General features: G+C 35.3%; 1 protein-coding gene across 1 annotated transcript in view; it reads left to right on the top strand.

Moving 5' to 3' along the window:
* The window catches only part of HFM1 (helicase for meiosis 1), a 118,847-nt gene that overhangs the window by 39,725 nt on the left and 51,989 nt on the right, over nt 1-27,133 (top strand). Inside the window, exons 10-19 of the mRNA XM_049772559.1 lie at nt 1,824-1,982; nt 6,195-6,395; nt 6,477-6,565; nt 15,144-15,187; nt 15,635-15,736; nt 16,902-17,047; nt 18,204-18,298; nt 19,017-19,150; nt 20,714-20,761; nt 26,332-26,412. Of these exons, the coding sequence (XP_049628516.1) occupies nt 1,824-1,982; nt 6,195-6,395; nt 6,477-6,565; nt 15,144-15,187; nt 15,635-15,736; nt 16,902-17,047; nt 18,204-18,298; nt 19,017-19,150; nt 20,714-20,761; nt 26,332-26,412 (1,099 nt within the window). The remainder of the gene's footprint in view (nt 1-1,823; nt 1,983-6,194; nt 6,396-6,476; nt 6,566-15,143; nt 15,188-15,634; nt 15,737-16,901; nt 17,048-18,203; nt 18,299-19,016; nt 19,151-20,713; nt 20,762-26,331; nt 26,413-27,133) is intronic.

The following is a 27,133-nucleotide window of genomic DNA, read 5'->3' as shown; positions in this document are numbered from 1 at the left end:
TATTGTTCCAAATGAATTTCAGCAGTGTTAGATCCACTTCTTTGAAGAATATAATGGTATCCTTAGAGGGATTGCATTAAAATTACATTAAATGCTTTGGGGAGTATTGCCATTTTAATGATGTTAATCCTCCCAATCCATGAGCAGGTTATATGTGTCCATTTTCTTGTGTCCTCTTTTATTTATTGAAGTAGGGTTTTGTAGTTTTCTTTGTATAGGTACTTCACTTCTTTAGTTAAGTTGATGCCAAGGTATTTGAGTCTGTGTGACACTAATGTGAATGGGATTTTTATTTTTTTTTGGTTTTTCGGACCACACTCACTTGATGCTCAGGGATTACTCCTGGCTAAGTGCTCAGAAATTGCCCCTGGCTTGGGGGGACCATATGGGACACTGGGGGATCGAACCGCGGTCCGTTCCTTGGCTAGTGCTTGCAAGGCAGACACCTTACCTCTAGCGCCAACTCGCCAGCCCCAGGATTTTTTTAATGTTTATTTCTTTTCTATCATTATTGGTATATAAGAAGGCCATTGATTTTTCTGTGTTGATTTTGTAGCCTACCACTTTGCTGTATGAATCTATTGTTTCTAGCAGTTTTTTGGTAGAGTCTTTAGGGTTTTCTAAATATAGAAAATTTCATGTCATTTGCAAACAGTGAGAGCTTCACTTCTTCTTTTCCTATCTGGGTGTCCTTGATATCTTTTTCTTGCCTAATCTCTATGGCAAGAACTTCCAGCACTATGTTGAATAGAAGTGGTAAGAGAGGACAGTCTTGTCTTGTACCAGATTTTAGAGGAAAGGCTTTTAGTTTATTTGCACTGAGAATAATATTTGCCATTGGCTTGTGATAGATGGCCTTGACTATAGTGAGAAAAGTTAATCCATTCCCATCTTGATGAGAGTTTTTATCAAGAATGGGTGTTGGATCTTATTGAATGCTTTCTCTGCATCTATTGATCTGATCATGTGGTTTTTCTTTTTTGTGTTGTTGTTTATTTGGTGTATTGTGTTGTTCGATTTACATATGTTAATCCTTGAATTCCTGGAATGAAACATACTTGGTCATGGTGAATGAGCTTCTTGATGAGGCATTGGATCCTATTTGCCAGGATTTTGTTGAGGATCTTTGTTGCATCTGTGTTCATCAGGAATATTCATCTGTAGATTTCTTTTTTTGCAGCATCTCTGTCTGGTTTTAGTGTCAAGATGATGTTAGCCTCATAAAAATTATTTGGAAGTGTTCCTGTTTGTTCAATTTTATGAAAGAGCCTAAAAAGGATTGTTAGTAGTTCATCTTGAAAGGCTTGAAAGAATTTGTTAGTGAATCATTCTGGGCCTGGGCTTTTGTTTTTGGGAAGACTTTTGATTACTATTTTAATTTCCTCAGTATCAATGGGTCTGTTTAGATATGCTAGATCATCCTGATTCAATCGTCAACACTATTTTTTAAAATAGGTTTTCCTTGCTCTGTTGTTAAACCTTTGGCTCCTGTAGGCAGCATTTCAACCAAACTATGTTTGTATTATGTCTTAAAGTGGAAGATGCTTATTGCATTTTGTTTGTTTGTTTGTTTGTTTTTTGGAGGGTCACCTCTGGCAGCACTCAGGGGTTACTCCTGGCTCTATGCTCAGAAATCGTCCCTGGCAGGCAAGGGGATATGGGATGCCGGGATTCGAACCACCGTCCTTCTACATAAAAGGCAAACGCCTTACCTCCATGCTATCTCTCCAGCCCCAATGCTTATTACATTGATGGCTAGGAAAATGTGTTAATATTACCACACATTTTAATTACTTTGTTTTTATTTCTTTATTCTTTCTTAGGTACATGTAGTAAAAGATGAAGATCGTGGTCCAACACTTGAAGTTGTAGTCAGCAGAATGAAAACTGTAAAGTTTTTATTTCATACTTTAGAAAACAACAGTCTTGTTAATCCAATTAGATTTATAGCTGTATCTGCAACAATTCCAAATGCTGAAGATGTAAGTTTTTGCTTTAGTCAAATGTATTTTATGAAATTTATGAAATTTCTCATTGTTTTAATCCTAAAAACAGTGAAGATTTTAAATTTTTGTGAATTTAAATTTTTTTAAACTTTATTTATTGATTGATTGATAGACTGGTTGTTGGGCCACACCCATTCCTCACTCAGAAATTGCTTCTGGCAGGCTGGGGAACCATATGGGTGCTGGGAATTCAACCAAGTCTCTCCCAGGTCTGCTGCATGTAAGGCAAATGCCCTACCGCTGTGCTATCTCTCTGGCCCAAATTTTTGTGAATTTAATAGGAAAATGTGTTGTAGAAATTTATGGCTAGCTCTCATAGATATAATAGCATTAAGTTTTGTTGATATGGTTCAATAAAATATTGTTAATATAGATTTTTTTGTTTTCTAATATTTACATGTTTTGGTTTCATGGGTCTTAAGTAACTCATAACTTGACAATTATTATTGTAATGTAATAATAATATTGACTGGTATTTTAACTATGTATTGTAGCAATTAAATAATTAAATAATTGCCGAGGGACTGGAGAGCTAGCACATCAGTAGGGCATTTGCCTTGCATGTGGCCGACATTGGAGGGACCAGTTTGATTCCCAGCATTCCATATGGTCCCCCAACCTGCTAGGAGCGATTTCTTGAGTGCAGAAATCAGGAGTGACCTCTGAGTGCTGCTGGGTGTGGCCTCAAAACCAATCAATCAATAAATTAATCAATAAATAAAGTTTAAAAATAATAATTGCCTAGGGGCTAGAGTGATAGATAGCACAGTGGTAGGCATTTGCCGTGCCGTGCATGTGGCCAAAACAGAATGGACCTTGGTTCGAATTTCGGCATCACATTTGGTCCCCCAAGCCTGCCAGGAGTGAATTCTGAGTGTTAACCCAAGAGTAACCCTTGAGTGCCACCAGGTGTGACTCATAAACCAAAAAATAAAATAAAATAAAAATAATTGCTTAGATTATTATCACCTTCCCCACTTCCTGTAGCTTGACATTGTGATGATAATAATAATTACAGAAATTAAATCATATATCCCTGGGAACTGAATATATCTCTCATAGTGGTAGAATGTTTTACATATTTGTATGAGTCTTGGTTTAATTTCTAGCACATATACTTCAACCCCTTGAAGTAAGTAAACAAAAGAATACCCCTGCCTTTGAAAGGGATATCATGGTTAATGGAGAATATAGACATATAATTAAATAACTGTGGGGTTGAGATGTTTGTGTTTTAGTTTTTTGGTCACATCCAAAGTCACTTAGGGGCTACTTCTGGCTATTCAGAAATTACTTCTGCCAGTGCATAGGTTACTGTATGGGGTATTGAGGATCAAACTAGGTTGAACACATATAAAGCAAGGACTTGACCTGCTGTCCTCTCTCCAACTCTGAAATAAATAATTCTTTTATGTTTTTTGAAAACTCATTGAAAAATTATAGTCTCACTATGGTTTTTTTTCTTCTGTTTACTTCCCCTGTACTTATATGACGTTTTTCTCCTACTACTTCTACAAATTATTTTCACATATAGCTGTTTGATAGTCTGTCTAATCCAGTGGAAATAATTGTCTTTAACTTTAATTTGGCACAATTAATTTTCTTATTATTAAAATACATATTCTCTTATTAATGTTCAATAATAACAAAATCTTCAAAAAACGTAAGAATGTAATACAGTTTTTGTAGTTCTATCCTGTGACAGTTCTCTAATGACAGATATATAACATTAATTTGAGTCTGGTTAAGAGAAACTACTGAATGGGAGAAAGTATTTGCACACAGTGCATCAGATAAAGGAAGAATACACAAGGCATACAAAGAATGCACAAACCTCAACAACAACAAAACTACTAACTTCATCAAAATTTGGAAGAAGAGATAAGAAACCATACTAATGGCCCAAAAGCATATGAAAAATTATTTATTGTTAATGGTTATCAAGTAAAGGCAAATCAGATAACTATGAGATATATGGGTAATCTCACTTCAGTGAAAATGGTGTATATCTAAAAGATTGCAAAGTGGTGGTGGTATTGGTTTTCAAATCTGTATGCCTAAACCCAGATATCAATAGCTTTGTAAATCACAGGTGCTTATTTAAGTAAAATATTTTGCAAATAAGAATAAGAAGCAGCGCGCACACACAAACTGAATAACCAGTGTTGGCTAGGTTACTAATGTAACCCAACCAAAAAAATTTATTTTGTGTGTGGTTTTTTTGGGGGGGAAGGGGAGGTCACACCTGCCAGTGCTCAGGGGAAACTCCTGGCTCCATGCTCAGAAATTGCTCCTGGCAGGCACGGGGTGGGGGGGGGACCATATGGGACACTGGATTCGAACTGATGACCTTCTGCATGAAAAGCAAACATGTTACCTCCATGCTATCTCTCCGGCCTCAACCTATAAAATTTTAACATAAACACCAAACCATAAGATTCTTGCATGCAAAGATTATACTTCAGCTCTTTGAATCATCTTTTGATTCTCATATCTAATGTAATTCTGAACCCTTTGTAATAATCACTTCTATAAATTCTGATTCTTTATATAAATTCTATTCTTGAAATTTTCCTAATATTAAGATTCTTAATTTCTGGGACCAGAGAGATAGCATGGAGGTAAGGTGTTTGCCTTGCATGCAGGAGGTCAGTGGTTTGAATCCCGGCATCCCATATAGTCCCCCGAGCCTGCCAGGGGCGATTTCTGAGCACATATCCAGGAGTAACCCCTGAGTGCTGCCGGGTGTGACCCAAACAAACAAACAAAAAACTGTTACATTTTTTTTGGGTCACACCCGGTGATGCTTAGGGATTACTCCTGGCTATGCTCTCAGAAATCGTTCCTGACTTAGGGGACCATATGGGATGTCAGGGGATCAAACCACAGTCTGTCCTGGGTCAGCTGCATGCAAGGCAAATGCCCTACCACTGTGCCATTACTCCATTTATTTAGCTTATTTATTTTATCTTATTGTTTGTTATGGCTTCTCAGTGGTGCTAGGGAACCTGAAGAACACTATGGGTGATACTAATAACAGCTGAGTAGACCTGAAAGTTTGAAGCTAAACTAACAAGGTGGTATTACTTAAGTCCATTGGTGCTCAGGGATCCACCGACTACTTGTACATACTTAGGAACCACTGAGGGCCCAACAAACAGTATTCTGAGAGCCATGTGATGCCAGGGATCAAAGTAGGGCTTCAATAAAGCATTCTCTTGACACTTGACACTTTTGAGTTTTTATCAGTTTTTTACTGCCCTTTAAACTATAAATTCTTATGTACGATTACCTCTACCCATGACTAGCTTTGAAAATGTAGTATTTCCTTCATATGCAACATATGCAAACTTTAATCCATCTTGTGAATGTTGTAATCATTTCCTTCAGGGTACAAAAGCCAATTACTAAACCTAGATATTTGAAAATAAGGATTTTTATGACATCTAGAAATTTAATCAATCTAGCATTAAGTCTGAAATGTTTTTTTGGCATTACTATCTCTCACATTTATTGTTGTTGCTCTTACTGTTTATTAAAAAAAAACTTCCATATCAATTCTTGTCTATGATACCTCAGCCATTACTTTGAAATTCTTCAAGTTGTATTTCAGAAAATGTAAAAAAACAGTGACAGCTAATTTTGACAATAGTTTTAAAAGATATCAAAGAAGTTACAATGGATGATGAGAAATGTAATTTCTCTGCCTAAATCTATTTTAATTTGTACTCAGAAGAAGGAAAATGAAAACAACATAGTAGGGCCAAGAGATAGTATAGTGTTTAAGGCATTTCAAAAATATAATATCAGGGCCCGGAGAGATAGCACAGCGGTGTTTGCCTTGCAAGCAGCCGATCCAGGACCAAAGGTGGTTGGTTCAAATCCCGGTGTCCCATATGGTTCCCTGTGCCTGCCAGGAGCTATTTCTGAGCAGACAGCCAGGAGTAACCCCTGAGCACCACCGGGTGTGACCCAAAAACAAACAAACAAACAAAAAAAACAAAAATATAATATCAGAAAAAAAATTTGTTGGTACCAGGGCCACAAACAATACAGCCATGTCCTCTCCTACTAAGTCACATACATACATGGTCTTTGATGTTCTTTCACTTAAAAGTAGTCTATACTTGAGTTATTTTTAGTTTGAAAACTTTCATTTGAAACTTTCAATTTTTCTGTTATTTGAAGATTGCAGAATGGCTTTCTGATGGTCAAAGACCTGCTGTATGTTTGAAAATGGATGAGAGCCATAGACCAGTGAAACTTCGGAAAGTGGTCCTTGGATTTCCCTGTGGTAGTAACCAAACAGAATTTAAGTTTGATTTAAGTCTCAACTACAAAATTGCCAGTGTGATACAAACATACTCCAATCAGAAGCCTACACTTGTGGTATGGATTGTTGATGGTTTATTTTTAAGATAATGCTAAGTTTTTAATGTGACAATACAAAATTCATTCATTTCTTTTTAGTTTTGTGCAACAAGAAAAGGTGTGCAGCAAGCAGCTTCTGTTCTTGTGAAAGATGCTAAATTTATTATGTCTGTAGAACAGCAACAAAGGTATATATATTTTTTCATATTATCTTAGATGTAGAAAAAGTTCTAGAGATAATATGATGAGATATGAAAACTGGGTTTGTTCCTTAACTTTTGTGGGAAGGGCCTGGGATCAAAGAGGAGTTGACCACGTGTAAGGCAAGTGCCTCACCACTTGTACTACCTCTCTGGCTCCCTATATAATTTTGGGTGTTCTTTGTTTTGGAGCCATGCTGAATGGTGCTGAGGTCTTACTTCTTGCTCTGCACTCAGAGACCATAACTAGTGAAGCTCAGAAGACTAGATGGGGGTGGAACCAGGCTTAACCACATGCAAGGCAAGAACCCTACCCACTGTACTACCACTCTGTCCCCCCTTTACTTTATAAAGTTACTTTGACCTCTAATAAAATTTTTCTCAAGATTCCTCAGGACAGATTATTTTTCACACTTTTCCCCCCACTTGGGCTAGGTCTCAAACTCAAGGTCTCACATGTGCAAGACAAGTGCTCTAGCAATGAGCTATATGTTGAGCCCTTTTACACACTTTGAATCTAAGATCTGCTGTAAAATTTCCTAAAGTTGGTTTCCTTAATAAATAAGTCTTAATACATTTCATATATTGCCTTACCTAAAAATCTCAGATTCTGGGACAATAATGATATCTATTGTTTACCAAGTTTTTTACTCCTTCATTGGCTGCCTTTTTTGTCCCATTTTTACCTTTTTTACTCAACTTTTAAATGTTAATATGCTGAATTTTATATCTTTCTAATTCCATATTAGTGTATTATATGTGTTTACAATTTATTTTTACATTGTCTAACCAGTATTCCCAGCATCATTTGATAGAGATTTTTATTCTCTGATTTACTGTATTTATTGCACCTTTGTTATAAATTAATTGGGAATATATCTAAGGATTATTTGACTCTCAATTCTATTCTTTTGGCCTGAGAGTCTGATTTTATTTCAGTGATAGTTTTGATTAGTATAATTTTATTTGTTGTTTTTGTTTGTTTGTTTTTGTTTTGTTTTTTTGTTGTGGTTTTTGGGTCACACCCAGCAGTGCTCAAGGGTTACTCCTGGCTCCATGGTCAGAAATTGCTCCTGGCAGGCACGGGGGATCATATGGGACGCTGGGATTTGAACCGATGACCTCTTGCATGAAAGGCAAACGCCTTACCTCCATGCTATCTCTCCAACCCCTGATAAGTATAATTTTAAATTAGGGTCTCTATTGCCTTGATCTTCCTTTTTATCAGATTATTTTGTTTTGGGAGAATTAAATGGTTTCAAGTTCTTAAAAGATGTTAGGAGAATTTTGAAAGGTAATTGCATCAAGTCTATATATCTTTTAAGTAGGATGATCATTTTCACTGTATTATTTCTTCCAAGTTAGAAACATGGAATATTTTTTATATTCTTTTTTTCTATTGATTTTAAAATGGTGATTTATGGTTTTTTTTTTTTTTTTTTTTTATATTTGGCTCACACCTGGGAGCACTTAGGGCTACTCCTGCTCTATGCGCAGAAATTGCCCCTGGCAGACTCGGGGACCATATGGGATGCCAGGATTCGAACCATCACCTTCTGCATGCAAGGCAAACGCCCTACCACTGTGCTCTCTCCAGCCCCGACTTATAGTTTTCAGTGTATAAACTTTTACTGTTTAAAGTATGATTTCTAGGTATTTGATATTTTGGATACAATTGAAAAGTTGTGTTTTAAATACTCTTTTTATAAGTTACTTTATATTGAAATGTTACATGATTTTTGTTGTTACAGTTGAATTTTCTACTTTATATTAGATCGTAATTCTTTGTCAGGTGTATTACATCTAAATATTTTTAATTTGTAGGCTTTTTGTTTTGTTTTTCAAAGGGGAGGAGAAAAATGCGGTTTAATTTTAAAACAAATTGATTTAACTGACTGTTATCACAAAAGAAAATTTTGGAAAAAAAATAAAAGAAATCAAGAAAACCAGCATTCAAAGGAAAAAAGACAAATCAAAACTCATAGAAAAAGAAATACCAAAAATGTAAAACAGACAAATCAAAAGGCAAAATAACAGTAATTAAATTCCATAAAAATTCAACAATCACCCTTAAGGCAAATCAAAATTCCTAAGTCAAGGCGAATGGTTGAGTGGATAAAAGCCCAGGATTTATTATTTTTGTTTAAATTATATTTATTTAAACACCGTGATTACAAATATGATTATAGTTGTATGATCACAGTCATGAAAAGAACAACCCTCTTCACCAGTGCAACATTCCCACCACCAATTTCCCAGATCTCCCTTCTCCCCATCCCACCCACACCTGTACTCAAGATAGGCTTTCTACTTCCCTAATTCATTCACATTTTTATGATAGTTTTCAGTGTAGCTATTTCTCTAACTGCACTCATCACTCTAGGTGGTGAGCTTCATGTCATGAGCTGCACCTACCAGCCCTCATCTCTCTTGTCTCTAAGATACTGTTAAAAATGTCTTTCATTTTTCTTAAAACCCATAGATGAGTGAAATCATTCTGCATTTTTCTCTCTCCCTCTGACTTCACTCAGCATAATAGATTCCATGTTCGTCCATGTATAGGAAAATTTCATGACTTCATCTCTCCTGACGGCTGCATAGTATCCATTGTGTATATGTACCACAGTTTCTTTAGCCACTCATCTGTTAAAGGGCATCTTGGTCGTTTCCAGAGTCTGGCTATTGTAAATAGCGCTGCAATGAATATAGGTGTGAGGAAGGGATTTTTGTATTGTATTTTTGTGTGCCTCAGGTATATTCCTAGGAGTAGTATCGCTGGATCGTATGGAAGCTCAATTTCCAGTTTGTGGAGGAATCTCTACATCGCTTTCCATAAAGGTTGGACTAGACGGCATTCCCACCATCAATGAAAAAGAGTTCCTTTCTCTCCACATCCCCGCCAGCACTGCTTGTTTTCCTTCTTTGTGATGTGTGCCAATCTCAGTGGCATGAGGTGGTACCTCTTAGTAGTTTTGATTTGCATCTCCCTGACAATTAGTGATGTTGAGCATCTTTTCGTGTGCCTTTTAGCCATTTGCATTTCTTCTTTTACAAAGTGTCCATTCATTTCTTCTCCCCATTTTTTGATGGGGTTAGATGTTTTTTTTTTTTTGTATAGTTCTGTCAGTTGTATAACAACAGTTCTGTCTGTTGTATATTTTGGATATTAGTCCTTTATCTGATGAGTATTGGGTGAATAATTTCTCCCACTCAGTGGGTGGCTTTTGTATTCTAGGCACTATCTCCTTTGAGATGCAGAAGCTTCTCAGCTTAATATAGTCCCATCTGTTTATCTCTTCTTCTACTTGTTTGGAAAGTCTGTTTCCTCCTTAAAGATGCCTTTAGTCTCAATGTCATAGAGTGTTTTACCTACATGTTGTTCTATATACCTTGTAGTTTCAGATCTAATATCAAGGTCTTTAATTTTACCTTCGTACATGGTATTAGCTGGGGGTCTGAGTTCACTTTTTGCAAGTGGCTAGCCAGTTGTGCCAACACCACTTGTTGAATAGGCTTTCTTTGCTCCATTTAGGATTTCTTACTCCTTTATCAAAAACTAGGTGGTTATATGTCTGAGGAACATTCTCTGAGTACTCAAGCCTATTCCACTGATCTGAGGGTCAATCTTTTTTCCAATACCATGCTGTTTTTATAACTATTGCTTTATAATACAGCTTAAAATTGAGGAAAGTAATGCCTCCCATATTTCTTTTCCCAAAGAATGCTTTAGGTATTTGAGGGTATTTATTGTTCCAAATGAATTTCAGAAGTGTTTGATCCACTTCTTTGAAGAATGTCATGGGTATCTTTAGAGGAATCGTGTTAAATCTGTAAAATGCTTTTGGAAGTATTGCCATTTTAACTGATCCTGCCAATCCATGAGCAGGTATTTGTTTCCATTTCTGCATGTCCTCTCTTATTTCTTGGAGCAGTGTTTTATAGTTTTCTTTGTATAGATCCTTCACATCTTTAGTCAGGTTGACTCCAAGATATTTGAGTTTATGTGGCACTAATGCGAATGGGCTTGTTCTCTTAATGTCCATTTCTTCCCTATCATTATTGGTGTATAAAAAGGCCATTAATTTTTGTGTGTTAATTTTGTAGCCTGCCACTTTGCTATTTGAATCTATTATTTCTAGAAGCTTTTTTGGTAGATTTGTTAGGGTTTTCTAAGTAGAGTATCATGTCATCTGCAAACAGTGAGAGCTTGACTTCTTCCTTTCGTATCTGGATTCCCTTGATATCTTTTTCTTGCCTAATCACTATAGCAAGTACTTCCAATAGTATGTTGAATAGGAGAGGTAAGAGAGGACAGCCTTGTCTTGTACTAGAATTTAGTGGGAAGGCTTTTAGTTTTTCTTCATTGAGGATAATATTTGCCACTGGCTTTTGGTAGATGGCCTTAACTATATTGAGAAAGGTTCCTTTTATTCCTGTCTTGCTGAGAGTTTTCATCAAGAATGGGTGTTGAACCTTATCAAATGCTTTCTCTGCATATTGATATGACCATGTGATTTTTATTTTTCTTGTTGTTGATGTTGTGTATTATGTTGATAGATTTATGGATGTTAAACCATTCTTGCATTCCTGGGATAAAACCTACTTGATCATAGTGAAGGATCTTCTTGATGAGGCATTGGATCCTGTTTGCCAGGATTTTGTTGAGGATCTTTGTATCTGTGTTCATCAGGGATATTGGTCTGTAATTTTCTTTATTGGCAGCATCTCTGTCTGGTTTTGGTATTAAGGTGATGTTGGCTTCATAAAAGCTATTTGGAAGTGTTCCTGTTTTTTTGATTTCATAAAAGAGCCTGGCCAGGATTGGTAGTAGTTCATTCATGAATCCATCAGGGCCTGGGCTTTTGTTTTGGGGCAAATTTTTGATTACGGTTTTAATTTCCTCGATAGTGATGGGGGTGTTTAGATATGCTACATCTTTTTTATTCAACTGTGGAAGGTTATATGAGTTCAAAAATTTATCCATTTTTTCCAGGTTCTCATATTTAGTGGCATAGAGTTTCTCAAAGTATTCTCTGAATACCCTTTGAATCTCTGCAGTATCTGTGGTGATCTCCTCCTTTTTATTTCTAATCCGCATTATCAAGTTTCTTTCTCTCTTTTTCTTTGTGAGTTTTCCCAATGGTCTATTAATCTTGTTTATTTTTTCAAAAAACCAACTTCTGCTTTCATTGATCTTTCGGATTTTTGGGTTTCCATTTTATTGATTTCTGCTCTCTGCTTTGTTATTTCCTTCTGTCTCCCTATTTTTGATTCCTTTTGTTGATCATTTTCTAATTCTATAAGCTGTGTCATTAAGCTATTTATGTATGCTCCTTCTTCCTTCCTGATGTGTATTTGCAAAGGTATAAATTTTCCTCTCAGTACTGCTTTTTCTGTGTCCCATATGTTCTGATAGTTTGTGTTTTCATTGTCATTTGTTTCCAGGAAATTTTTGATTTCTTCTTTGATTTCATCTTGGACCCACTGGTTGTTCAGTAGTAGACTGTTTAATTTCCAGGTGTTAATTTTTTTTTCTTCTGTGTCCCTTTGTATTTCACATCTAGCTTCAGAGCCTTGTTGTCAGCAAAGGTAGTCTGCAAAATTCCTATCTTCTTGATTTTATGGAAGTATGTTTTATGTGCCAGCATGTAGTCTATCCTGGAGAATGACCCATGTACATTGGGAAAAAATGTGTATCCAGGTTTCTGAGGATGGAGTGTCCTATATATATATATATATATAATTATAATTGAGGTCTCCCACAATTATTGTGTTATTATTGATATCCTTTTTCAGATTTGTCAACAATTGTATTAAATACTTTGCTGGTTCCTTATTGGGTGCGTATATGTTTAGGAGAGTGATTTCTTCCTGCTGTACATATCCCTTGATTAGTACATAATGTCCATCTTTGTTCCTTACAACTTTTCTGAGTATAAAGTTTGTGTTATCTGATATTAGTATGGTCACCCCAGCTTTTTTAAGGGTGTTGTTTGCTTGGATGATTTTCCTCCAGCCTTTGATTTTGAGTCTATGTTTATTCTGATTATTCAGGGTGTTTCTTGTAGGCAGCAGAAGGTTGGGTTCAGTTTTTTGATCCATTTCGCCACTCTGTGCCTCTTAATGGGTACTTTTAGTCCATTGACATTGAGAGAGATAATTGTCATGGGATTTATTGCCACATTTGTGTAGAAGTTTGGTGTGTTTTTTGTTCTGTCTTGTCTTTAGAATAGATCTTTCAGTTTTTCTTTTAAGGCTGATTTTGAGTCTGTAAAATTTTTGAGCTGTTGTTTATCTGTGAAGCCATGTATACATCCTTCAAACCTGAAAGTGAGTTTTGCTGGGTGCAGTATTCTTGGCGAAACATTTATTTCATTGAGTTTTGTCACTATATCCCACCACTGCCTTCTGGCCTTGAGTGTTTCTGGTGACAGGACTGCTGTAAATTTCAAGGATGCTCTCTTGAATGTAATTTCCCTTTTTGATCTTGCTGCTTGCAGTATTATATCTGTATCTGTGGGATTCATCATTGTGACTAGGATGTGTCTTGGGGTGTTTTTCCTGGGGTCTCTTTTAGCTGGTACTCTTCGGGCATGCAGGATTTGGTCACATGTTTTCTTTAGCTCTGGTAGTTTCTCTTTGATGATGTTCTTTTTTTTTTTTTTTTTTTGGTTTTTGGGCCACACCCGGCGGTGCTCAGGGGTTACTCCTGGCTGTCTGCTCAGAAATAGCTCCTGGCAGGCACGGGGGACCATATGGGATACCGGGATTCGAACCAACCACCTTTGGTCCTGGATCAGCTGCTTGCAAGGCAAACGCCGCTGTGCTATCTCTCCGGGCCCTTGATGATGTTCTTGACTGTTGATTCTTCCTGGAGATTTTCTTTTTTGGTCTCTGGGACTCCAATGATTCTTAGGTTGTTTCTATTGAGCTTATCAAAGACTTCTGTTTTCATCTGCTCATATTCTTTGAGTAATTTTTTTATTGTCTGATCATTTGATTTAAGGCTTTTTTACAATCTCTTCTGCTGTGTGGAGTTGTTATGCATTGCATCTTCCAGCACACTAATTCTATCCTCAGCTGCTGTTAACCTGTGGGAAAGCTCATCCATTATGTTCTTCAATTCGTCTACTGAGTCTTTCAAACCTGTTATTTGACCTGATATTTCAGTTTGGAGTTTTCTGATTTCTATCTTTATATTCTCTTGATTCTTATTAGTGTTCTGATCTATACTTTCTTTGAGTTCGGTGAGCATCCTTCATATTTCTTCTCTAAACTCCATATCTGAAAGACTACCTAGGTGGTTGGCCATTGTTGGGTCATCAGTTTTCATCTTTATTTTCAATGGCTGATGTTGGTCTGTGTAGTTTCCCCATTGTCACGCTTGTGTTGTGGGTTTTTCTACGTGTTGTGGTGGTATTCATTGGCTAGGTGGAGTGCACGGTCGCAAAGCGAAGCAGAGCGCCAGCGTTCCTCTGCTTCGACCCCTTCAGAGGTGGGCGTAAGGGGCCCAGCAGAGTCAGCTTTATCCGCAACTCCGGCCTGGAAAGACTCACCTCAGCCGAGGCAAGCCATCAGGGGATGAGTGCCAGAGAAGATCAAAGTTCCCAGGTTGAAGCAAGGCAGGGGAAGTCTCAAAATGGCTTGCCGAGCTTAAGGGGCCCAGTAGAGTCCCATCTTTTTGTTTAATGATAGTTTCTTTTGTACTTTTTTTGTTTTATTTATTCTTGTTTTATTTTTGTTTTGTTTTTTATTTTGTTTTTATTTTGGTTTATTTATTCTTGTTTTCATTGCCTTTGGAATTAATTCTTCCAAGATATCACTAAAGCCAATGTCCTAAAAATGTTTTATGTGTTTTCTTCAATGTATTTATTTTGTAGCTTTGTAGCAAATATCTGAGTTTTTAATTTTAAGCTAATTCTTGTGCATGATATGAAATGATGATTTAGTCTCATTCTATTGCATGTGGCTCTTCAGTTTTACATCATTTGTTGTAGAATATTTCCTTTATTTATTTTATAGCCTTGGCTGCTTTTGTGTAAATTAATTTTTTATATATGGACTCTTACTTCAATTCCAACAGTCATTGTGCCTTCCTTTAATTGTAACGACACATTATTTTCATTACTAGTGTTTTGTAGTATGAAATCAGGAAGTGTGATGCCTTTATGCTTTTTTGTCCTGCCCATAAAAATTTTTGTTGATGTTATTGAGCTTTAAAATGCATCACTTCTCAGTATGAAAGTTATATATATGGGGGGTTTTTTGTTTGATTTTTGAGGCCACACCCAGCGGCGCTCAGGGGTTACTCCTAACCCTTCACTCAGATATTGCTCCTGGCTCAGGAAACCATGTGGGATGCCGGGGATTGAACCCGCATCTATCCTGGGTCAGCTGAGTGCAAGGCAAATGCTCTACAGCTGTGCTACCAATCTTGTCCCACAAATTATATATTTCTTAGTGCTTCAAGTATTACTGCTTTGAAAATATTTTAATAATTTTCAAAATAATAAATGCAGGATATGTATTAATCAGAATAACTTGATTTTGTTGTATTTTGAAATAGGTTGCAGAAGTATGTATATTCCATAAGAGATTCAAAATTAAGAGGTAACTTTATTAATATTGGTTTTCTTTGGGAGAAGGCACACCTGGTAGTGCACAGGGGCTATTTCTGGCTATACCTATGTTGCTATTTTATGTCAATGATTGCACCAGGTTCTCCCACATGCGGAGCATGTCTATGTACAGTCTCTTGCACTCTGTAAGTCTTAGATGTAATTTTCAACTATAGTCAAAAGGATTCATTGCTAATAATAATACTAATATAGAGACCAGAGTAGTGTCACAGTGGTTGGGTGTTTGCCTTGCACGCAGTTGACGTAGGACAGACCGTAGTTTGATCCCCCAGCATCCCATATGGTCCCCCGAGCCAGGAGCGATTTCTGAGCACATAGCCATGAGTAACTCTGAGCATCACCAGGTGTGGCCCCAAAACAAACAAAAAAATCCAAAAATATACTAATATAGCATAACAAATTATATTTGTTATTATAGATATCATAATACATGGTGTGGCTTATCATCATGCTGGTATGGAGTTGTCAGATAGAAAAGTTGTAGAAGGAGCTTTTACATTTGGAGATCTACCAGTTCTTTGTAAGTAAAAAATATTTGTTCAGATTAAGACATTTAAGAAAAAATATTTTAAGAGAAAAATCTTTTATTACTTAAATTTGCTCTTTTTCATTTGTTTAATGTTATATATTAAATTGCATATTTTAATTTCAAGGCTAGACTTGTATATATGGATATAGCAAATCTTTGACATTTTTAGTTGTTTATCATATTTCTGAAGTTAGTGCAGTTTGAAAATGAAATTTGCCCCAAAACACAATGCAAAAAAAAAAAAAAAAAAGCCCTCTGCATTTCTAATCAGAATCTGGGAAAAAAATCTAAGTGCCAAGAGTAGATGAGTGGTGATAGAAACCGTGGAACTGTGGTACATCTATACAATAGAATACTATGCAGCTATTAGGAAAATTTACATTTACATGGATGGATAATGGAGACTATTAGGCTGAGCAAAATGAGTCAGAGGGAGAGGAATAGACATAGAATGATTGGACTTATTTGTGGGATATAAAATAAAGATAATGTGGTATTAATATCCAGAGACAATAGAGACAAGGATCAGTAGGACCAGGAAGCTTGCCTGGTCCTAATAGAGGGGTAATGCAGTTAGGGCAAAAAGGGACCACTATGACAATGATAGTTGGAATTGGTCACTCTGGACAAAAATTGGGTATTGCAAAGCGAAAAAACAAATTACATGCATGCCCTTTAGTAACAATATTGCAAACCACAGTGTCTAAAAAGAAAAGAGAGAGAGAAGAAAACTGCCAAAGAGAAGGGGCATGAGTCAGGGTGAGAGGGAAACTGGGGACATTGGTGGAGGGAAATATGCACTGGTGAAGGGTGTTGTACATTGTATGATTAAAACTCAATTACAAACAACTTTGTAACTGTAAAAAAAAATAGCTAACTGTACTATGAGCAAACTTGTAAACATGATGCTTAAATAAAATAAACTTTAAAAATCTAAAACCAAACAAAAAATAAAACCAAACAAAAAAGAAAAGTAGAATTTGATAGGTTATTTTGGTTTTAAGAGTTTAACAATATAAAGTTCTTTTTATTCCTTTTAAAAGAGTCCTTATCTGTTAGTTTTGTTACATTTATTGGAATATAAATGTCATCGGAATATGCTGACCGAAAACAGTAATTTTATGGCTTAAAAGTAATATTAATTAATTTTCTGCAGTTACTACCAGTACTTTAGCTATGGGAGTAAATTTACCTGCTCATCTGGTAGTTATAAAATCTACTATGCATTATGCTGGAGGAATGTTTGAAGAGTACAGTGAAACAGATATTCTACAGATGATTGGTAGAGCTGGTCGACCTCAAGTAAGTGACAGTATTTAACTTTTTGTATTGAGTTTAGATGTAGAAAAAAGCAAGAAAGGCATTTTTAATCATAAATTAATATTTTATATTTGAATTTAGATTAAAACATAACAGTGAATCCACTTTAATCGAGAAATTTGTTAATGAGTGTTGGGTTTTGTGATATGTATGCAGTTAAATTTTTTCTGATTTTTGGGGCCGGGCGGTGGCGCTAAAGGTAAGGTGCCTGCCTTGCCTGCGCTAGCCTTGGACGGACCGCAGTTCGATCCCCCGGTGTCCCATATGGTCCCCCAAGCCAGGAGCGACTTCTGAGCGCATAGCCAGGAGTAACCCCTGAGCGTTACCGGGTGTGGCCCAAAAACCAAAAAAAAAAAAAAAATTTTTCTGATTTTTGTTTTTATTTTTAAATTTTGAGTAGGAATACTGTTGGCATTTTTGTAAGGTATATTTTTAATTTAATAGGACTGTCATGCATTGTAGAACATGTATTTTTCCTGAATGCTAAAGTAAAGTGTTAATAGTGGTCACCAGGTATTGCGACAATTGATCAGTAATTAGGAACTACTTAGCATATTAAATGTTACAAAACCTACTAGACAATTACTTGAACAAATAAGTTATTAATGTAGATATTAAGAGAACCATTTAAAAAGAAAATATTTTTAAAGAATTCAAATATTATTATATTAAGTCCATAAATTCTTTGCTCGTACCAGGAGTCTCAGGGGCAATGTACATTGCTTGGGGCTCCTGTAGTGCTGTGAATCTCTCAGGGCTCTAGCATGCCAATCTAGCATGCCAATGCCATTGAATCATCTTCCAAATCCTATGAACCTATACTTTTTATAGGATAAATAAGATGTTATTAAACCTATTTATCTAGGTATATTTTGATTCTACCACTGCCAAAATGATTTATGAAATATTTATACCTTTAGCTTTGGAAAGTTTTAAAAGCAAATTTCCAGTTAGCATTCATCTTTTGAAGCATACATCTTCAGAAAGTTTTGACTTTGTGTTTAATACGAAGGATATTATGTAATATGTAATACTTGAGCTCCTGATGAGGGTAGCTCTAACAGGCATTCTCTACTAAATTAAACTGTGTGTGTGTGTGTGTGTGTGTGTGTGTGTGTGTGTGTGTGTGTTTTACCAGTTTGACACTACAGCTACTGCAGTTATTATGACTCGGTTAAGTACAAAAGAGAAATACATTCAGATGTTGGCTTGTAATGACACTGTGGAAAGCAGGTAATAAAATATTTAGAAAAGATAATAGTTCACATTTTTCTTTTGATATGTTAAATTTTTAGAGGATTTTTTGAGTTTATATTGTCTATAGTTTGTATCTTTAAGAAATTCAGTAGCTTACACAAAAGTCACCAATCATTTATCTCATTCAACTGTTTCTTAGCATGTGATAATTTAAGAGGAGGAATGTAGTTTTACTCTTACACCTTTAAAATATATCTAATGATGGGCAATCTGGAATATAGTATTTATTTTGGAGAAATAGGTAATAATTTATTTCCTACCCTTTTAAAAATAAATAATCTTCCTCTTAGAGAATAAAGTAGATTACTGTCTACTTTAAAAGTTGAAAGTATAAGCTTCTGGGGCCGGGCGGTGGCGCTCGAGGTAAGGTGCCTGCCTTACCTGCGCTAGCCTAGGAGACGGACCGCGGTTCGATCCCCCGGCGTCCCATATGGTCCCCCAAGCCAGGAGCGACTTCTGAGCGCATAGCCAGGAGTAACCCCTGAGCGTCACCGGGTGTGGCCCAAAAACCAAAAAAAAAAAAAAAAAAAAAAAAAAAAAGAAAGTATAAGCTTCTAAGCTTTGAAAATTAGTTTATCTTTATTAAGATAGAAATTAGTATATCTTCAATTTTGTTTATTATTCAATATTTTGTTGACTTTTCAAAATATAGTTTTTATATATGCATATATAACTAATGCAAGTTTTTTATTAGTTTACACAGACATCTTATTGAGCATTTAAATGCAGAGATAGTACTACGTACCATCACAGATGTAAATATTGCTTTGGAATGGATACGATCAACCTTGCTTTATATTAGAGCCTTGAAAAATCCATCTCATTATGGTTCGTTATTTCAATTTGTAAAAGTACTAATGCTTTCAATCCAGTGTGCCTATGTTATATTTATAGATCACAGAATATGATCTATAATCTACCAGGTAATGGAGAAAAAATAGTCTAAAGTACATTTAGAGTTAAGAGTAGATAGAGAAATTTTTGTTTTATCTATCTTTCATTAAGATTTGAAATAAACCACTATAAGTAGGTGTTTTGTTTTTAAAATACATTTTTGGTATTTTTAAATTGTTACTTTATTAAGGATATTTTGCCCTTTTTATTGTTATTATTGGGGGGTGGGGCCACACCCGGTGATGCACAGGGGTTACTTCTGGCTATGTGCTCAGAAATTGCTCCTGGCTTGGAGGACCATATTGGACACCGGGGATCGAACAGCTGTCTGTCCTAGGTTAGTACATGCAAGGCAAATGCACTACCGCTTGTGCCACCACTCTAGCCCCACATTTTATCCTTTTGTTGTTGTTTTTAAATGGGGTCACAATTGTGGCATGCTTACCCACTTAATTAAGCATATTTTACCCTTGTGTTGTTGTTTAAATGAGGGTCATAATTGTGACAATGCTTGCATACTTAATTACTGTGCTCCTGAGGATCCATACATTGTTGTGGTACTGGTGCATACTTTGCTGTGATCTCTGATGGTCATATATTTTGGTGGTAGTATTCACCAGGGTGAAAATAGTTCTTTTAAGAAGATAATTCTCCCAAATGCCTAAAATTAAATTAAGTAAAATTTAAAGAGCATCTTGAATTCTGTCTAAACAGGTATTTAATACAAAGTATATAAAATTGTTATTGCTGCTGGAATTTTAATCTTGTTTCTAAAGTTAACACATATTTGTGTTACTTCCAGAGAGTTCTTTTATGTGGTACAGATTTAAAGTAAAAATATTTGAAATTGCATAATATTGCTTAATGTGAAATAAAATTGAACTCATTGCATTATTTTAATGCATACACGATTCAAATGAGTATGAAATATAATAAGTATTCAGGGTTTTGATTTTGTTAGTTCTTTTTGGCTTTTAGGAATATACCCAGTATTGCTCAGGGATTATTCCAGACTGCATCAGGGATCATTTCTGGTGGTATTGGGGACCATATGGGGTTCTGGAATGCATTCCTGGCATGTATCACAAGCACCCTACTAACTGTTCTATCTCTCCTACCCCAAGATAGGTTGTTATTGAAAAAATTTAATAACTGTAGTTCTTTTCTATAGATGTTTTAAGATTTTTGGTGGGACCACACCCAGCACTACACAGGATTTACTCTTGGCTCTATGCTCAGGAATTACACCTGTGGCTCTTGGGGACCATATGGATGCCAGGGATGGAACCTTCTTGGTCAGGCTGCGCTCAAGGCAAATGCCTTAGCCATGGTACAATCGCTTCCGGTCCTAAGCTTTAAAAACAAAAAACAAAACAACTTCACTGTTATTTATCTTATTTAAAGTTTAAAGTATTTTTTCTTGTTAATGGATATAAATGAAATTTATAAAGTTTAAGTCCATTCTACTTCATTTGTACAAATATTTATAACTGACAGGTTTTTCATCTGGATTGAACAAAGATGGAATTGAAGCAAAATTACAAGGTTAGATGCATTTCTTTCTAAAAAAAAAAAACTATCTTGTACATTATACTTAAAAAAAGATCATTTTGGGCCCGGAGAGATAGCACAGCGGTGTTTGCCTTGCAAGCAGCCGATCCAGGACCAAAGGTGGTTGGTTCGAATCCCGGTGTCCCATATGGTCCCCTGAGCCTGCCAGGAGCTATTTCTGAGCAGACAGCCAGGAGTAACCCCTGAGCACCGCCGGGTGTGACCCAAAAAACCAAAAAAAAAAAAAAAAAAAAAAAAAAAAAAAAAGATCATTTTTGAGAGAACACTCTTAGAAATGAATTTTAAATTACTTTGCTAAGTGAGGAGGTGATAGTTGATGGTTTCAGTCATATATGGGATATAAATAATTAAAGAAACAAACTGTCATAAAAGAACTGAATTGGCTCTTAGTGATAATTATGATGTTTACCAGAAAGGTTGAGCTGGTAGAAGAAATAGGTAAAGGGGTCTTTTTATTGATAGAATGGCACTGAAACTTTGGTGTTACTATGCTGAATACTATTACACACCTGTATAAGTATATAAATCTGGGACCAGAGATAGCACAGCAGTAAGATGTTTGCCTTGCACGCAGCATAACCAGAACAGAATCCCGGCAGCCCATATGGTCCCCTGTGCCTGCCAGGAGCAATTTCTGAGAACAGAGCCAGGAGTAACACCTGAGTGCCACTGGGTGTGACCCAACCCCCCCCAAAAAAAAAGTATTAATCTATACTTTAACTTCTGTAATATTTCAAAGTATTGTAAGAAGTGTAAAAAACAACAAAATAATTTTGCAGAAAAAATAGATCAACTATTTTTTCACTTGCAAAGCTTGACACAAATAAACTTTTCTTGAATTAATCTAAATCCTTTCAAATTATCTTAATTTGATAAAAAGTTTTATTTTTATTTAATTTCAAATGACACTGGTAAATTTCCAGTTTAATTTTAACTAAAAATGTATGCCTCACTTGATTATAGGTTTCTTACACTAATTTCTGAAAATGATATATTCCTATCAAATTTCAGCTTTATTTTTTAATCACTCATTATTTCACTATCTCATGTAAAATAGCAAGAGATTATTAGCTCTTACAAGGATTATAAATTGCTTTCTTTTCATTATTCTGAGACTTTCAGAAAAACAGTGCTACAAATGTTAATTTACATGGAATGTTTTAGTGTGTCAGACACTAAAACTACAAACCAGTTAAAAGTACTATATTTTTAGAGAGAAATCTAAATCTAAATGTAGAAATCTGTATAAAATAATAGTATTTACTGACCAATTATGTAAGAGTTTTAAAATCATGTTTTCATCATAAGTGATTAAAAAATCTACAAGTAATCACAAAATTTGAGATGTTTCTCATTTAAATGACATTGTACTCATTTATATTTTGTTCAATTAGCATAATAGTAGTTATCTTTAGTCATTAGAGAGTAGCTAAGTCTTGCTGTTAAAGATTGGAAAGCTAAATAAGAGGTTTTAGTTTCCTTAAAGCCTTAAAGCCCTTACACTCCTAAATTTGATTATACTTTCTCGCTCACTATCTTTTAATGTTTCATTACTCTGAATAAAATGCAGACTCATCAGTAACCACAAAGTACTGCTTAGTATCTCCCTTCTACTTTTCTGTTATCGTGCCATTTTCCATTTCTCTATCATTATTTGTGTATAAGAAGGCCATTGATTTTTGTGTGTTAATTTTGTAGCCTGCAACTTTGAATCTATTGATTTTAGAAGCTTTTTGGTAGTCTTTAGGACTTTCTAATACAGTATCATGTCATTTGCAAGAAGTGAGAGCTTGACTTCTTCCTTTCCTCTCTGAATGCCATTGATATCTTTTTCTTGCCTAATTTCTATGGCAAGTACTTCCAGTACTATGTTGAATAGGAGTGGTGAGAGGGGCCAGCCTTGACCTACTCCAGATTTTAGAGGAAAGGCTTTTAGTTTCTCTCCATTGAGAATAATATTGGCCATTGGTTTGTGGTAGATGGCCTTGACTATATTGAGAAAAGTTCCTTCCATTCCCATCTTGTTAAGAGGTTTTTTTTTTTTTTTATCATGATAGGGTATTGTTGGATCTTATCAAATGCTCTCTTTGCATCTATTGATATGATCATTTGGTTCTTATTTTTCTTTTTGTTGATATGATGTATTATGCTGATTGATTTACATATATTAAACTATCCTTGCATTCCTGGAATGGAAACCTACTTTGTCATGGTATATTATCTTCTTGATGAGGCTTTGAGTCCTATTTGCTATGATTTTGTTGAGGAACTTTGCATCCATGTTCATAAGGTTTATTACTATAGTTTTCTTTTTTGGCAGAATCTCTGTCTTTTGGTATATCAGGGTGATGTTAGCTTCATAAAAACTATTGGTAGTGTTTCTGTTTCTTTAATTTCCTGAAAGAGCCTGAAAAGGATTGGTCATAGTTCCTCTTGGAAAGTTTGAAAGAATTTATTAGTGAATCCATCTGGGCCTGCACTTTTGTTTTTGGAAAGACTTTTGATGACCATTTTAATTTTCTCTGTAGTGATGGGTCTGTTTAGATATGCTAGATCATCCTGATTCAACCGTGGAAGATTATGAGAGTTCAAGAATTTATCCATTTCTTTCAGGTTTTCATGTTTTATGGCATAGAGTTTCTCAAAGTAGTCTCTGATTAACCTTTGAATCTCTGCAGTATCTATAGTTATCTCCCCCTTCTCATTTCTAAGTTTATTTATTAAGTTATTCTCCATTTCTTTTTAAGTTTTGCTAGTGGTTTATCTATCTTGTTTATTTTTTCAAAGAACCAGCTTTTGGCTTTCATTGATCTTTCAGATTGATTTTAGGATTTCCACTTTATTGATTTCTGCTCTAAGCTTAGCTGTGTCCACTGAATACATATTTTGGTTCATTTTGTTGATCATTTTCTGTGAACTGTTTAATTTCCAGGTGTTAAGTTTTTCTTCTGTATCCCTTTGTAGTTGACTTCTAATTTCAGTGCATTGTGACCTGAGAAGGTAGTCTGTACAATTTCTATCCTCTTGATTTTATGGAGGTATGTTTTATGGGCCAGCATGTGGTCTATCCTGGAAAATGACCCAGGTGCACTGGAGAAGAATGTGTATCAAGTTTTCTGGGGTTGGAGTGCCCTATATATAACTACTTGGCCACTTTCTTCCATTTCTCCTTTCAGAGCTAGTATATTCTTGTTGGGTTTCAGCCTAGTTGACCTATCAAGGAGTGACAGGGAGGTTTTGAGGTCTCTCACTATTATTGTGTTTCTATTGATGTCTTCTTTTAGTTTTGTCAATAATTGAATTAAATATTTTGCTGGTCCTTCATTGGGTGTGTGTAGTTTAGGAGTGATATTTCTGCCTGTTGTACATATCCATTGATTATTATGAAATATCCATCTTTGTCCCTTATGACTTTTCTAAGTCTGAAGTTTGTGTTATTTGATATTAATATGGGCACTCCAGTTTTTTAATGGAGTTGTTTGCTTGAATAATTGTCCTCCAAATTTGATTTTGAGTATATGTTTGTTCTGACTTTTCTGATGTATTTATTGTAGGTAGCAGTATGTTGGATTCAGCTTTTTTAATTCATTTTGTCACTCTATGTCTCTTAACATTTAGTAATTGACATTGAGATACATAATTGTCATGGGATATAGTGCCATCTTTATGTAGGAGTTTGCTGTGTCTGTTGGTTGGTCTTTCAGTTTTTCTTTTAAGGCTGGTTTTGAGTCTGTAAAGTTTGTGAGCTCTTGTTTATCTGTGAAACTATGTATAAAATCTGAATGTGAGTCTATCTAGTACTGATTGTAGCTGAAGCATTCATTTCATTGAGTTTTATTACTATATTCCATGACTGCCTTCTGGCCTTGAGGGTTTCTTATGACAGGTCTATTGTAAATATTAAGGATGCTCCTTTGTACATAATTTCCCTTTTTGGTCATGCTGCTTTCAATATTCTATCCCTATCAGTGGAATATGTTATTGTGACTAGAATGTGTCTAGGGGTGCTTTTCTTCAGGACTCTTTTAGCTATTACTCTTCAGGCATGCAGGAGTTGGTTGCGTGCACTGTTTAGCTCTGGGAGTTTCTCTGTAATGATGTCCTTGAATGTTGATTCTTCCTAGGGATTTCTTTCTCGGTTTCTGGGACTCCAATGATTCTTATGTTATTTCTGTTGAGTTTATCACACTTCTATTTTTGTCTGTTCCCATTTTTTTCTATTGTCTAATCGTTTGCTTTAAGGCTCTTTTCCAATCTCTTGTGTATGGAATTGTTATGCATCTCATCTTCCAGCTCACTGATTCATTCCTCAGCTGTTGTTACTCTGTTGGAGAGGATTTCCAGTGAGGTTTTCACTTCACCTACCAAGTTTTTCAGTCCTATTATTTCAGTTTGGAGTTTTCTTATTTCTATTTTTATATTCTCTTGGTTCTTATTTATGGTTCATTCAGTTTGATACATTGCTTCTTTGAGTTCTATGGACATCCTTCATATTTCTTCTCTAAACTCCTTATCTGAGAGGCTAAATTGGTGGTTGGCAATTTTTGGGTCATCAGAACTGTTATCTTCATTCTCTATGCAGGTGTTGGCTTGCCTTGTTTCCGCATCATCATTCTTGTCATGTGTTGCTTTCAACCTGTTTTGCCGGGGTTCATTGGCTAGAAGATGAGCAGAGCTGTGAAGTGAAGGCTCCTTTGGCTCTGCCCTTCATGGGCAGAGACAGCCTACCCCTTCTGTCATGCACTCAGCAAATGTTTTCTACTGTTGTACACTCTGGTGCTGTTCTGGGTGGATGGATTACAGCAGCTTCATAGAGCAGAGCAGAGGCAAAAGTTCGAGAGTTGATTTTCTTTATTGTTACTGTTATAAAAATCTTTCTGGCATTATTTTTTATATAAAGGAGGTTTTGCTTTTTTAAGTTAATTTTAATTCCTATTCAATAAAGTTAATAAAATAACATAAATTGAATATAAATATATTAAAGTAAATTTAAACAGGTTTTTTCTACTCAAAATGGACACAGATTGTTAATTTCTTTCCTGTTAATTTATATTTTGCACATATTTATGTGGTTAGTACTATGCATTTTCTCTAAGTGTCTTCATCCTTTATTGAAACTTCTATTATTTTTTTGTTTTGTTTTTGGGTCACACCTGGCAGTGCTCAGGGGTTACTCCTGACTATCTGTTCAGAAATAGCTCCTGGCAGGTACGGAGGACCATATGGGACACCAGGATTTGAACCAACCTCCTTAGATCCTGGATTGGCTGCTTGCAAGGCAAACACCACTGTGCTATCTCTCTGGCCCCGAAACTTCTATTTTTATTAAATATATTTAAATTTAAAGTGTTGTGATTTACAAAGCTTTGCAATGTTAAATTTTAGACATACAATGTTTCAGCATGCAATGAGGTTTCTCTTACCACTATGTAAATATTGTTCTTCTCAATTACAAAAATGTACATGATATATTAGATAACAAATTCCATTTCATTGTACTTCGTCCTTTTCCTAAATAGAATTGCATTTTTATCATTGAACAGACTTATGTTTGAAGAATCTGAATGATTTATCATCTCTTGACTTGATAAAGATGGATGACGATATTAATTTCAAGCCTACTGGTAATGTTTTCTATCATTGCTATTAAAATTAACAATTGTTTACTTAAGATCTAAAATTTAGATGAAGGTATAATTGTTACCTTTGTTCTCATCAGAGTAACATTATCAGCTTTATAAATTTGTAGGAATCCTATTTATGAAAATATAGAATTTTTTTCAGACACAGAATTTGACTTTATTATGTGATTTATTCAAATTTATTCTAACACTTGAAGACCTCCTTTTTCTAGTGCTTTTTGTTTGTGTTTTTATTTTTTTTACATCAACTCAGTGGTGCTCAAGTAACTACTCAGGATTGTTTGGTACTGTACTCATAGCAGCACTCAGGGAACCATAATAAACTCCAGCCTCCAGCCTATTGAAATATCTCTCCAGGTCTGCTTTACTAATTCTTTTTTTAAAATTTTATTTAAAAAGCATGGTTTACAAAGTTATTCATTAGAACAGTTGTTTCAGACATTCAGTGTCCTAGCATCAATCTTACCACTAGTTTCCCCAGTTTCCACCCACTCTTCCCCAGTTTTTCCTTTGGCAAGCACAAAATAATTTATTTTATATAGCTTGCTATAAAAAAATGGTAAGTAGAATTATCAAAAAATAATAGTTCAGTAAAAGAATACATGTAAAAAATTTATATCTCAGAATGGTGTTATTAAAGTCATTGTCTTAGGATTTACTGAACTGTTTGTTGCTAGTAGGACCTTTTGTGTTATTGTTTTCA

The sequence above is a fragment of the Suncus etruscus genome, chromosome 4, assembly GCF_024139225.1.
Source record: "Suncus etruscus isolate mSunEtr1 chromosome 4, mSunEtr1.pri.cur, whole genome shotgun sequence".
NCBI classification, from domain to species: Eukaryota; Metazoa; Chordata; class Mammalia; order Eulipotyphla; family Soricidae; genus Suncus; species Suncus etruscus.
Note: the sequence above shows the minus strand (reverse complement) of the source record. Positions and strands in the feature narration are given on the sequence as shown.